Source organism: Tachypleus tridentatus, unplaced genomic scaffold (assembly GCF_004210375.1).
Source record: "Tachypleus tridentatus isolate NWPU-2018 unplaced genomic scaffold, ASM421037v1 Hic_cluster_2, whole genome shotgun sequence".
Lineage (NCBI taxonomy): Eukaryota > Metazoa > Arthropoda > Merostomata > Xiphosura > Limulidae > Tachypleus > Tachypleus tridentatus.
The window spans coordinates 29,602,587-29,616,395 of NW_027467782.1; the positions used below are offsets into that span (position 1 = coordinate 29,602,587).

Sequence of the window (13,809 nt, forward strand, 5' to 3'; positions counted from 1 at the left end):
ACTATTTTTGTTAGTTCTTGAATAGTGGGCAGGTGCCAAAGGATTGTAAGTTAGCTAATATTTCACTCCTCTTTTCATGAGAGATAATAATTCTCCCAGTGATTATAAGTGTATTAATCTTACATCAGTTGTGAAAAAAATTTAAGAAAGTCTGATAATAGAGGCTTTACAAAGTCATTTCAAAGGGTTACTGATTATGTAGATGAGGATAACAGTGTAGATTTGGTATATTGACCTTCAGAAAGCATTTGACAAGGTGCTAAATAAAACATTTAAAAGGAATTATCTCTGTAGGTATTAGAAAAAAATTACCTAACTGGATAGAAGAGCAGCTGAATGGAAGATTGTCACTGTAAATACAATTCAGTCACACTATTAATATCACAAGTGAGAGACAGGTTTAGAACCTTTGCTCATTTTTTGATTTACATCAATAACATAATAAAGGAATGATTAGTTCTAATAATAAAATAATTGTACAGGTGAGAAAATAACAAATGCAAAATAGATTATAAAGTAATGTTGAAAGAGTCAACAATTTAAAATAACTTTATTGATAAAACATGAATACCATGTTTTGGGCAACAGCACTTCATCAGCTCTGGAGTATTTGTGTACAAATTATTGTTATGAAATAATTTCATGTGGCTTTGCATATGTGAAGATTCTCTTTAATGAGCTATGAAAGTTGGTTTACTCCTAACAGGTTCAGTTTCTGTTTTTCATTTATCTTATCAACACTATTTACTCTTCCACTTCACTTATTTGCTGAATGAAATTTTCACATTTTTCCATCTCAAGCAAGATCCGTTAATCATAGTTTGAGATGCAGTGATGTAGTTGGTTGATTGTTCAGCTTAAATTGTTGATCATAAATGAGGAGTGTTTTGTATTTTCTTTGCATCCATTCATCATTCAATGAGTCTTTTATTCTGAAGTGTCCACTGCTCAGTTTCTCACTTCAGTCTTAGTTTAGATGATTGTAAATTCCAGAGTTATTCAACTTTATATGCTCCAGGTCCAGTATTTAACACATTCAGTTCAATGAGATGTCAATAAAACATTTAATCTATAGTTACACATTTTTTTAAACATTTTTTGTATTACTGGTAACTTTCTTTTACAGATAATCAATTCTTTTGGTAAAAATTAATTATGTATTTATAACAGACAAAATGTAGTAAAGTTTATGCATTTACAAATAGGAAATAGGGCAACCCATGTTATTCTAAAGATAAATTAAACATCTTTCTTTAAAATGTCAGGCAAATATTGGCATAACTACCTTAGATCTGCATAAAAATTCAGTGTATTTTTCCATAAACACCTTGCAGAGAGATTGGAGTTGCAGAGTCATTAGCATTGCTGCATTGTCAAAGAAAGACTGTAGATGAAGCTGAATAGTGGGAGACGGAACATGCTTCTGCTTGATACCATGATGAATTATGTTTTGTACAGCTGTAAACCACCTGAAAGAAGAAAACCTACTTATTAATACGTTGTAAACATCACAATCTGAGTTGATGCTTTTCAGTTTACCTATTGTTATTATACTAACAAGCAAAAAAAGGATTTACAAATCTGTATTTTATAAACAGAATTTTAAGAAATGTTCTGATCTTCCCACATTTTCTATAACTGAGGATATAAAAACTTGCTTTCTTAAAGAACTCATTATCTTATATTCTACATAATATTATATTTCTCTGTTTTCCTGTTGTTATTATAATAACAAGGAAAAAAGGATTTACAAATCTATATTTTATAAACAGAATTTTAAGAAATGTCCTAGTCTTCCCACATTTTCTGAAACTGAGGATATAAAAACTTGCTTTCTTAAAGAACTCATTATCTTATATTTTACATGTGAATGATTAAGTATACAAATACTACATATCTTTCTTTCCCATAGTATTTATTATTTACAACAATCTTTAATTTTTTTAAATTCTGATTAAACCTGGTAGCTGTCACATGAAACATCAAACCTGAGGTGTTACTTCTTTGTGACTCAATATTTCAAGAAGACAACGTACTATTTGTGGGATAGTTTAATTGCATTCTACTTGACCTTGTGTTTGTGAGGATACTTTGAAGTTGTCACAAGAAACAAAGACATTTCTATGTCCTGGTACCCTTTTCTGCATTTTCTTGTGATAAGCAAATTTTATGGTTATGATGAAGCCTTCAATTGAATCTGCAGGAGAGTAGTCTGTCTTTAAGAAAGCCAAAACTTGGTTCTTGAAGTCTTATCAATGTTTATACTTACTGAAAATGTGTACTACAGTTTAACTTTCTCATTTAGAATATCCTTTAGTTTCCCTTGATACAATAAATAGTGTTGAATTTGTTGTCTTTTTTTATTCCATTTGTTACAAATCACAGCAATTTTCTTCTCTAAATTAGATTCCTGAATCTCTCATTTTGTGGAGATCAAGAGATGCATAATGATACAGAAAGTTCACTGTTACATTACCGATTCGTTGTTGCTTGATTAAGTGTTTTATGGCACAAAGCAGCTAGGCTATCTGCACCAAACATCTGGTAAAAAGTTAAAAGTAAATTTAGTAAAATTCATAAAAGGAAATTAAGGTAAAACAAAACAAAGTTAAAAAAAACAACATAAATAGCATAAAACCAATGTTTACATCTAGTCTACAAAGTCAAGAAAAATTACAGAAATTTAAGTTGTAAAGGACTTTCTGTAGTGTAACTGTAAAATGATAACTCACCAGGAAGACTAACAGGTAAGTACAAAAACCACCATCAGTCACCTGATATAATAATACCTTGCCAGGATGACTAATGGGTAGTTCGAACAGCAGCGTTAGTCACCTGAAGTTGGCCTTTCCAGTCCTTGCATCGAGTTATTTCATGTTAGGCCAGTTTCTAATTTTAAATTGAACTAGATGATTTTAAAAGGGAACCACATTAAAAGGTGTAATGTAGAAATTAAAAGATTAATGACCTTTAGAAAACTAAAAACATTACCAAGGTGGACAGTGTCACCATCACTGTCTAACATTATGGACAAACCTTGGGACAGAACATGTTTAAAATGGTGCCGTTGTTGACAGTCATAACAATGACAAGAAAGTAAAATGTGGCTTATTGTAATTTGAGTGTTACACAAACTACACACTGGTGCATCAGTTCCAGATAAAAGCAAATGATGAGTTAAAAAACTGTGACCAATGCGTAGTCTAGTTAAAACAACTTACTCTCTCCAATCCTGACGGAAACAAGACGACTAAAGTCCAATATAATGTTTTATTTGGAAAAGCTTGTTTTCATGTTGCTAACTCCAAGTCAACTGCCAGCTGGCACAGAGATGAGTCTTGAATACAGGACCATAGTCTATGTATGGGACAGGTACAGTGGTGATAGAGCCAGAGCAGATAGACTTAGCTGCAGTGTCAGCAAGCTCATTCCCATGAATACCAAAGTGGCCTGGTATCCAGAAAAACTGGATAGAAGTAGATGTTAAAGAGAAATGGGCCAGTGGTTTTGAATATCAGCAAGAACAGGGTGTAAATTAACTTGAAGCAATTCCAGGGCCAGTAGAGAACTATGCGAGTCAGTACAAATAGTGCAGTTTGACTACTGCTTAACTTCTATGTGATCCAGGGCAAGGGAAATAGCATACAGTTCAGCAGTAAACACAGAGGCTGTAGTGGGGATTCTGTGGGCAACCACCGAACCACAACAATCCATGGCAGAGCCAACACAGTCACCTGATTTTGAACCATCTATATAAATAGGAATGCAAGGATGGTTCAAAAGATGTTCAGCAAATTGCAGATAATATTTCCAATCAGGAGTGTCAACTTTTCTCAGATGATTTAAAGATAAGTCACAATTAAGAAATGTAAGAAGCCATGGTAGGATCGGCTAACCAGTGGATACAGCAATGTTTATTGAGAACAGACCCAATTCATCTAACTGTACCTGATATGAATGCCAAAAGGAGCAATGGCAAACCATCTGGTCTGAAAAAGCATGGCCCAACAAGGAAGGAAAACAAAACCCCAGATGAGATGCTTTGGTAAGTAACAAAGTATGAAAGCATATTGTAAAGACAGTTGCAAACAATGGAGGTGCAAAAAAGGTTCATGAGACTCTGTGTATAAGCTCTGAACTGGGAGGTGCTGAAAGCCCCAGTGCAGAGCCAAAGACCTCAATGATGAATAGGATCTAGCATCTTTAAGGCCAAAGGTCAGCCAGAGTTACAGTTCAATAATCCACAGTCAAGTTGCGACTAATAAGAGCACTACATATCTTTAGCATAGAACGTCGATCTGCTGCCCAAGTGGTGGAAGAGAGGACACAGAGGATGTTCCGTGCTCTTATACATTTGACCCATGTGTGGTGTAAAGGTCAGCATACAGGCAAAGATAAGTTCCAAGAACCTTGTCTCAGGGACCACAGACAGCACAACTTCAGTGATATGGAGTTCAGGATCAGGTTTAATACACTTCTGACAATTTTGTTTAAGATCCAGTACTTACACTGTTGACAAGTTTGATCAGATTCAGTACTTACACTGATGACAAGTTTGATCAGATTCAGTACTTAAACTGATGACACGTTTGATAAGATCCAGTACTTATACTGAAAACAAGTTGGATCAGATTCAGTACTTACACTGATGACAAGTTTGATCAGATCCAGTACTTATACTGAAAACTGATTCGGTACTTACACTGATGACAAGTTTGATCAGATTCAGTACTTACACTGATGACAAGTTTGATCAGATTCAGTACTTACACTGATGACAAGTTTGATCAGATTCAGTACTGATGACAAGTTTGATCAGATTCAGTACTTACACTGATGACAAGATTGATCATATTCAGTACTTACACTGATGACAAGTTGATGATCAGATTCAGTACTTACACTGATGACAAGTATTACACTGATCAGATTCAGTACTTACACTGATGACAAGATCACACTGATGACAAGTTTGATCAGATCAGTATTCAGTACTTACACTGATGACAAGTTTGATCAGATTCAGTACTTACACTGATGACAAGTTTGATCAGATTCAGTACTTACACTGATGACAAGTTTGATCATATTCAGTACTTACACTGATGACAAGATTGATCATATTCAGTACTTACACTGATGACAAGTTTGATCAGATTCAGTACTTACACTGATGACAAGTTGGATCAGATTCAGTACTTACACTGATGACAAGTTGGATCAGATCCAGTACTTACACTGATGACAATTTTGATCAGATCCAGTACTTACACTGCTGATCTCGGTAACACAGTGATCTGATGAAATAGAAATAACTTTGTTTATATCATTATGTAGAATGATATGGCTTTACCATCTTTACCAAATAATCCAAAACACACATCTGACAATATAAAATATCACAAGTATTTTGTTCAAATGTTGCTTATTTCATTACCAACAGGTAATTTTAACATGGTAACAAAACTAACATGCCAACCAGCCATGGTAACAAAACTAATGTTTTAATGAATGTTTATTGTTATCCAAATCAGATATGTGATAATTGAACTTATGATCTGAAACTGATCACCTTAGCTCACACTGTATCCACTAGATTTGCATAAGCTTCTCTCACTTGCCTCTTTTAAAGTCAATCACAGCATTTAAAGTATTTCAAATTGTTGGTGAACAATGTCCAGACCTCAGTAAAGAAATATCGATGTTTTACCACTTAAAAACCATCAGATGAATGAAAACTGGCCGATCAGAGCAGGTTAATACAAGTTGGTGACATGTACCATTAGCATGAATGTTGGACTATATCCAAACCTATATTACACATCTGGACAGCTTCATTCAAAACACAAACAGATGACCAGGATCTGCCAATTTAGATCACCCACAACTAAAACTATTACCAGAGAACCAGTCTTAACAATGTCATCCGTTTACCAGACACAGCGGAAACTGGATAATGTGTCAATGTACAGACGGTTAGAGCCAGACTTTATGTGGTAAACTGAATGATGTATCAGTTATGAATGGTTACACACTCAGTGAGGTGTATTCTCATCACAAAAATGACACAAGATATCTTTACAGATAAGTTAACCATGTAGAGATAGTTTGTGGGCTAATTTTGAAATAGTTATTACATCAACCATAATTTAACAGGAGATGACGTACATACTATGTACAGCTGTCAATGTACCCCTACTTAATTACCAGGGTCTTTAGAGTACATCATAGGTTATAATGGCTATAAACTTTATAATGTTTACGTACATTTGTACAAACAAATAATGGCGAAAACTTTATAATGTTTATGTACAGTTATAAAAGAAATAATGGCTATAAACTTTATAATGTTTATGTACAGTTATATGAACCAATAATTTTTAAAAATACATTTTGATATATATCTCTGCTGTGTTAGTACTTATTTTGTTTTTAATGTAATTACTAATGGTTTTTGTCTGATAATTTAATAGATATAATAAACTGTTATCAGTCCCATATCTCTGTGTTGTTTTATAAATGTATCTATTGTTGAAGGAGTTATTCATAAAAAGCTTTTAGTTGAATTTTATTCAGTTTGTTTAAAGTTAGGCACAAAACTAAACAATGAGATATGTTTGCTCTTCCTACCATGGGTATCCAAACCGGTTTCTAGCAATGTAAGTCCGAACACATAGTGCTGTGAATTTTATTCAGTGATTTGGAAAGTTACAATATGTCATCATTCTAATAACATTCAATTATTAATACTTTAAACAGCAGGCATAATTCATGTTGTGGTTCCACAAGGTAAACAATCTTTAAAAACCTGAGAAATAAAAAATAAACACATATGTACACAGAAAGTGAAGCCATTTTTATATCAATAAAAACCAAAACTAAAACTACTGTAAGAAAAGTACTAGAGAATAGTGAGTGTTTAATTTCAAAAAGTGAAAATTTACTTATCTATAAATTCAAATATTGAATTACACCATTAAAAGGACAGAAAATGAACCAGATTCATATGAAACAGTTGTCATAAACAAACACTGTCTTTTCACTTTACCAATACTGAAGTAAAAAATGGATAACACTTAACAATATAATTATGAATAACTTAACAATCATTAAATATTAAGTCATGAAATAATCCAAATAATAACACCAACACTAAGCAGTCTTGTTCATCCAGAAATAAGCCCTTCTTCAATAAAAATATTATCAACAATTCTTTAACACTATATACAAACACTGTTCTTAGTACATATCCTAAGTCTTCTTATATAGTCTACACCAACATTTGTTGTCCTCTCTTCTCTCATAGGGTCTCATGTAGAGGTTTACAGAAAAAGTCAAACAAAGAATTTCCAGTTAACTTAATAACTGACTGATTTATATTATTAGCTCACTGTACACAAGGACGACATTAACCAGTTTCACGTGTTAAAGTTACTCACATTTTACATGCAGACGTAAACTATTTACTTTAGTTTTTTGTGCTGTCGGGTTATTGATGGATCAATTTTAAGTTTATGGACTTATAACACTAAAATCCAGGGTTCTATTCCCTATGTTGATCAATATTTGAGGCTTCAGCTGCTTATGAAGTAGTTTTAATGTCATAAATCACAATCGATTCAAACCAGACCTACACCTCTTCACAGATGCTTATCTTTCTGGTTGCGGTACATCTCTGAATAGCTATCTCACCTCAGACATCTGGACCAGCATAAGCAATTCCTCCACATCAGTGTGCTCGACCTTTATTCTATCAAACGGAGATGTTTGCATTTCTTACCAATGCTAGTAGATGGTTTGATTATTATCCATTCTGACAGTTTCATGGTAATTTTATATATCAATAATAGAGTAAGTACCAGATCTTTAACTCTTTATTTTTAAACACTCGACCTCATAAACATCTATCCAGTGAATTTGCTTTATAGATTATAATGTATTAAGAGCGATGTACCTCATAGTAAACCATTTGTACCCTCTTCCACCTATTAAATAGCCACTTCACTCACAAGTTTCCTGATGTGTATGCTTTGTTTTGGATACTTACAACTTCTTTTCTCATCAGTAATGAAGATTCACGAGTACAGATGGAGCTAGCAAACATGGAATTGACATCACTCTCCTATTGGTAGAGAGAGGGCCTTTACTGCACAGTAACATCATTATCCAATAATATAATTCATGAGAACTTACGAAAGTTTAGGTGGGAGTTGCCTGAAAGCTAGTGTCATGCAAATACTTAAGGAAGATGCTAACAGAAGATGGAATCTTTCTCTGAAATGCTAAGTATCTAATTGAAACAAATATTTATGAAAGAAAATGTTAACTTTCCAAAATCAGATCTGTGGTGACTAACCAGCAGGAGTTAATGATGATGTGTTAAAATCTTCCTTTTTTGTTCTTTTATGTTTTGCATGTTGTTTGTTTGTGTTTCCTTTATTATATAGTTGTTAATTAACTAAAGTTTCAAAATTCACTCCAGATGAAAATGAATCTTGAATTTCATATGAATTTTAATACCCTTTTCACTGAGGAGAATTTTCAAAACATTTCTCAACGAAGCTGAATTTTCTTCCTTTTATTTTAGGTTGATCCACTTCTGATCTATCTTATAGTGAAGTTATTTCTATTTTGAAAGTAATGTCTATGATGGAAGTCCCTATACCTTTGACTCAAACTTACTTTCATACATGTTACTGAGTATGATTGAATTAATGGAAGATTTCTGTAGGTTCACTGAAATTCTCTATCAATCCCAATCTATTCAACAAGATTCTTTGTATCAGTTGAATACTCAACGCCTGTATACATTTACCATTTATCTAAGAAAGAAAAGCTCTCTCTTTTGGGTCTTTGTACCACATCCTTCAGCTCAGATGGTAAATTAATTTATTCAGGATTATACCAAGTTATCCACATACCTGCCTATTTCCACACATTAAAATTATATAGATATGATGAAAAATCATACCTACAGTTACAGAACAACTTATTAGACATTGATTTTCTAAGACAATTATCATAAACTCTTGCATTTCAAAGTTTCCAACATCAGTTTAGGGTTTAATAAACAATACCATAATAAACAGAAAAAAATTTAAACAAAAAATTACTGGTGATGAAAAATGAATTAAGAAGTGTCATGAGATAAAAGTAAAGATACAGAATGGAACATAGCTGTAAATGATGTACACATAATGAGAGGATGGCTGAATACTGTCCTCAAGAGGAAACAAAGTTGACAAAGCCTTATGTAGAAGATGGAAATAAATAAACAAGCTAAATTTCTCATTGAAAACGGGAGATGAAAGAGATTAAAACCATAGGAAATGAAGTTGTAGGCTACATAATGAAAATCACTAATATATGAAAATAGGCTGTCACGTCATCAACATGTAACTACTTTACCAAGCCACTGTTGAGATTTGACCTATGTGAGGTAGTTCTTCCATCACAATAGAGACAGAAATAGTAATACCAGCTTGTAAGTTCATAAGCTTTAAAATATAAGTCAAAAAACCAAAGTAAATCTCTATCATTTAAAAATGCATCTTTCGAATGCAGAACTATATAGGGAGCTAACAATTCGGGAGGTGGTGTCTACTCTAACTGTTAGAAAGCAAATGTATCATCCCACTTTTGCTACTCTCTTGCTTTACATGCGACTTTTGGACTAGCTGCACATGTACTTTCCATTCCTATATCCTTTGTTCCATATCAGAGAAAATTATAACTGGCTGAGTATTCTATAATCTACAAAATCCTACTGATTATTTTGTGAAAGAATTGGTTTTGACCAACCAAGTAATAATAGTTGACTAAAGAACCCTCATCATACTTTCTCCAGCTGGTTTATTCCTGGGAGATCTGGTACGGAAAAAGAGATGGACCAGTCTAGATGTATTGGTAAATAAGATAAACCAGACAGCATATCTACAGTTAAGAATGTCATACTCATTTTTTACATACAATTTAGTGACCTAGACTTTCAAGATGGAAGAATAATATACCTGGTTAGTGTGTTTTCTCACTAGCTTATTCCTCTTACAAAAATAACATTCCAACCAAATTCTTTAGACACTTTCCGAGGACTGCTTGTCTGGGTTCCTGAACCAAATCAATGAGAGATCCCCACTGACATTCCTGTTGTTACGTTAGTTTCAGTAACATATCGAATCAATGTTAATATTTTCTTACAGTGAAAACATAATTCTGACAGATACTATACTCTCCTCACACTTCTGGTGCTTCTTTTCTGACTAATACAGAACTGAAGAATGTGAACTACAGTAAATAGGAAGTTAGCTGTGATAGTGGTGTGTGTTTTAGTGATGAGTTGTTCTTGGACATTTACATGCTACAACGCAGCTGAATCACATTGAAACGTAAAGTAGGTGGGAGTTTCAAGACTAGAAGACAGTATAAACATTTTCACTCTTTGAAGGTTGCAATGAACAATACAAATTCTTATTGAAAATAGTATGAAAACTGATATTTTAGGGTATGTACAGTGATGTGATATAACTTCCTATGTATACATACACATAAACCATCAGTTATAAGTATAACTAGAAAAATAAAACTGAATATAACACATGGCAACTGATAATGTACTTAATATTTAAAATTAATTTATAAATAAAATCAGGTATAATAACTTTATATCAAACACAAAATATCTAAATAAAAATGTTGTTGAATAACTTGTTGAAAAAATATGTCGAGGAATAAATATTTTTTGTAACATTATACAACATGAAATTATATTGTGTGTGTGTAACATTATATAACATTAAATTATATTGTGTGTGTGTTATTATAACATTATATAACATTGAATTATATTGTGCGAGTTATTATAACATTATATAACATTAAATTATATTGTGTGTTTGTATTATTTTGTAATAAAGCCATATCGAGCTATCTAACATGTTCACTGAGGACAATGAAAACCCTGATTTTATTGTTGTAATTCTGTAGTAAAGTGCTGTACCACCCTGAGTTTCCAAGAATTTCCAAGTATGCCAGTGTTTTTAAATATTTTAATCTAACCTAGGCTGTGCTAACGTATCTACTTAAATAGATGTTACAAACTTGGGACTTCCTAATAGAGCCACAAGTCTTTTCATGTGTTATTACTGATATAGTCACCAATATGGTTGCCTTCAAACTTTACTCATCTTGGCTCATTTATTGTAGACGATATTTAAGTCACGGTGTGGGCATGCTTTCTCGGTAAACACAGATGAATTCCTTTTAGATGGACCAAAATTATCAAGGGTTTTTAGAGATGTCACAGAAAATTAAAGTATATCTAAGAGTAAAAATGTAGTACTACTTAGTTACACAGTTTATCACATCACTCTAAATAACAAAACATCACTGGAAAACACAAGATTCAGCAAAATATACTTTGAACTTTAAATGTGAACAATTAAGGTGGACTTAAATCGAGAGGCGAAAATGTAAAACGTGTACAAATTACACGGTTAGCAATTAAGTAATAAAGATATTTCACGAGGAAAACATCAGTACTTATTAAAAACTAGATTTATTTTAATATGTTAAATATCATGAGATCAGATTATATAAACTATGAAGTTTAAAACATATTATATTCAATTTTTACAGACTTATCACTGAGAAAGAGAATATGTTTTGGAATAAATTATCATTCACAAGTGTCAATCATGTCTTAGTTGTGTACAGTTTCAAAAAGTAATGTTTTCATTCTTTATTGTACAATAAATTACTTGATTAAATATCTCTATAAATGATTCCTTTTTAGTGAATATTTGTTAGCGCTGGTAAAAAGTTTATCATATCATATTTTACTTCATCTTTCATTATATTTTAATTTTTTATATAATTTTCTTTTATTCTTACCTATCAATTTAACTTGTAATGAGACGTATCTAATATTTATACAATAAACAATATTTAACAGTTTTACAGACATTTCAGTTTGAATAGTTTGATCTAAGACAGCTTTGTTTTTGGGTTTTTTTTAAAGAATTTCCAACCCAGAAATGAGACATCAAGACTGACATTCTAATGACCATTTGGCCGGGTTTTTGAATAAATTTGGTATTAACTGAAATGTCATATTTTGTTACTAGTTTTTGCCAAATGTTGGTTATTTTTCTGCTAATATCGGGAATATATGATATGCAACAGTATATGGTTTCATGATTTTTTGATTTGTGAGGTATATTTACTTTTGTTGGTTGATTTTGCTTTATGTTTAGGTGTGTGTGTGTGTATAATATTTAACTATGGTTTGTGGAGGAAACTTGTTGATGTTGACTAAGTACTGTTTTATTTTGTCTGATTCATAATTAATTTTATCTGGTGAGCATATTTGGTTTCTTAGTGTGTTGAGTTTTTGTTTTGTTTCATGTGCCGAGTCCCAAGGAATGTGTAGTCCAGTATGGGTGATTTTTCAGTGGATTTCTGTTTTAAATTGCATGTTAGTTCTTGTAATTTTGAGGTTAAGAAATGATATTTGATTACTTTCTTTCTGTTCACATGTGAAGTTAATGTTGGGATATATAGAGTTAAAGTGATTGAAAAAAATTAAGTGTGTGTTGTGTGGATGTGAATCTCAAAATTGTGTCATCTACATATCTGTACCAGTTTAGTGGCAGATGTAATGCTGTGTTCATTGTTTGTGTTTCAACTTGCGTCATAAAAATATTAGCTCGAACTGGTGTTACCGAGTTGCCCATGCTTAGGCGATTTGTTTGTATATAGTTGTGGTTGTTGAACATGAAGTTTGTCTTCATTGTGGTGAATTCTATGAGGGTTGCTGGGAATGTCTATTGATGAGTTAGGGTCTCGAATACAGAGTTCTAAGACTATCATACAGGCTTCAGCAGTTGGGACTTCTGTAAAGAGGGAAATAACATTGAAACTGGCCATTAAGGCTTTATGATTAAGTTGATTAAGATTAGACTTGAAATTAAAAGAGTCTTTGATGAATGAGTTGGTTGATGTTACATATTTGGAGAATGCCCATGCTCTGTATTTACCAAGATTGTAATTAAACAATTCATATGTGGATGTTATTGGTCATAATGGATGATCTGGTTTGAGAGGCTTGGGGATGCCGAATATTTGTGGTGTGCGTGAGTCGGTCTTGCGTAGGCAGGAATAAAGTTTTTTGAAACTGTGTTGGCTTTTTCATTTTTATTAGTATTTTGTTCAGTTGCATTTCATGTGTCTTTGTTGGATTTGTGTGTATTGGTTTTAATTTGTTTGTGTCTGATAGGATGTTCTTTATTTTTTGGATGTATTCATTAATGTTCATTATGACTATAACGTTTCCTTTATCTGCTTTTAAAATTTTTATGTTTTTGTCTTGTTTTAGGTTTTTAATGGAATTAATGTCTCTTTTTGTAAGATTGTTTTTAGCTTTCTGTTGTGAAATTATGTTGATGATTTTGTGAGAAAATTATTTGAAAAAATCTTTTAAAATGTTGTTCTTAGGTGTTTCTGGAAAATATAAATTTTTAATTTTTTGGGGAAGTTTGGCTGTTGAAAGTTAATAAAATTGTCAGAGTTGTCTTTCTGTTGAATGTATCACAAGTTTTCTGGCTAGGTCTTCTAAACATGTTTTAATTTCTAATGTTGGACCTTAGAACCAACCTAGAAAATAGTTTTTTGGCAAAAATTAGTCACAAAATATGACATTCCAGTTAATACCAAATTTATTCAAAAACCAAGCACAAATCTAAGTTTTATATTATGTAAAAAACTACAATGGCAAACACCACACCAATATTATTTATTAAATACAATGTGATA

The 13,809-nt window shown here is 32.2% G+C and overlaps 1 protein-coding gene across 40 annotated transcripts in view; it reads right to left on the bottom strand.

Moving 5' to 3' along the window:
* The window catches only part of LOC143242558 (dynein axonemal heavy chain 7-like), a 29,576-nt gene that overhangs the window by 13,228 nt on the left and 2,539 nt on the right, over positions 1-13,809 (bottom strand). For 18 of the 40 annotated variants that reach the window (XM_076486015.1, XM_076486012.1, XM_076486018.1 and 15 more), the window contains one exon: positions 1,286-1,469. Coding sequence is in view for 19 of the 40 variants with exons in the window: in XM_076486024.1 (XP_076342139.1) it covers positions 1,286-1,469 (184 nt within the window). In the remaining 21 variants the exon portion in view is untranslated. Of the gene's footprint in view, positions 1-1,285; positions 1,470-2,476; positions 2,542-6,630; positions 6,809-10,010; positions 10,630-11,097; positions 11,116-11,154; positions 11,318-13,809 lie in introns of those variants that run through there. The other 22 variants (XM_076485997.1, XM_076485998.1, XM_076485996.1 and 19 more) reach the window with 8 other exon arrangements.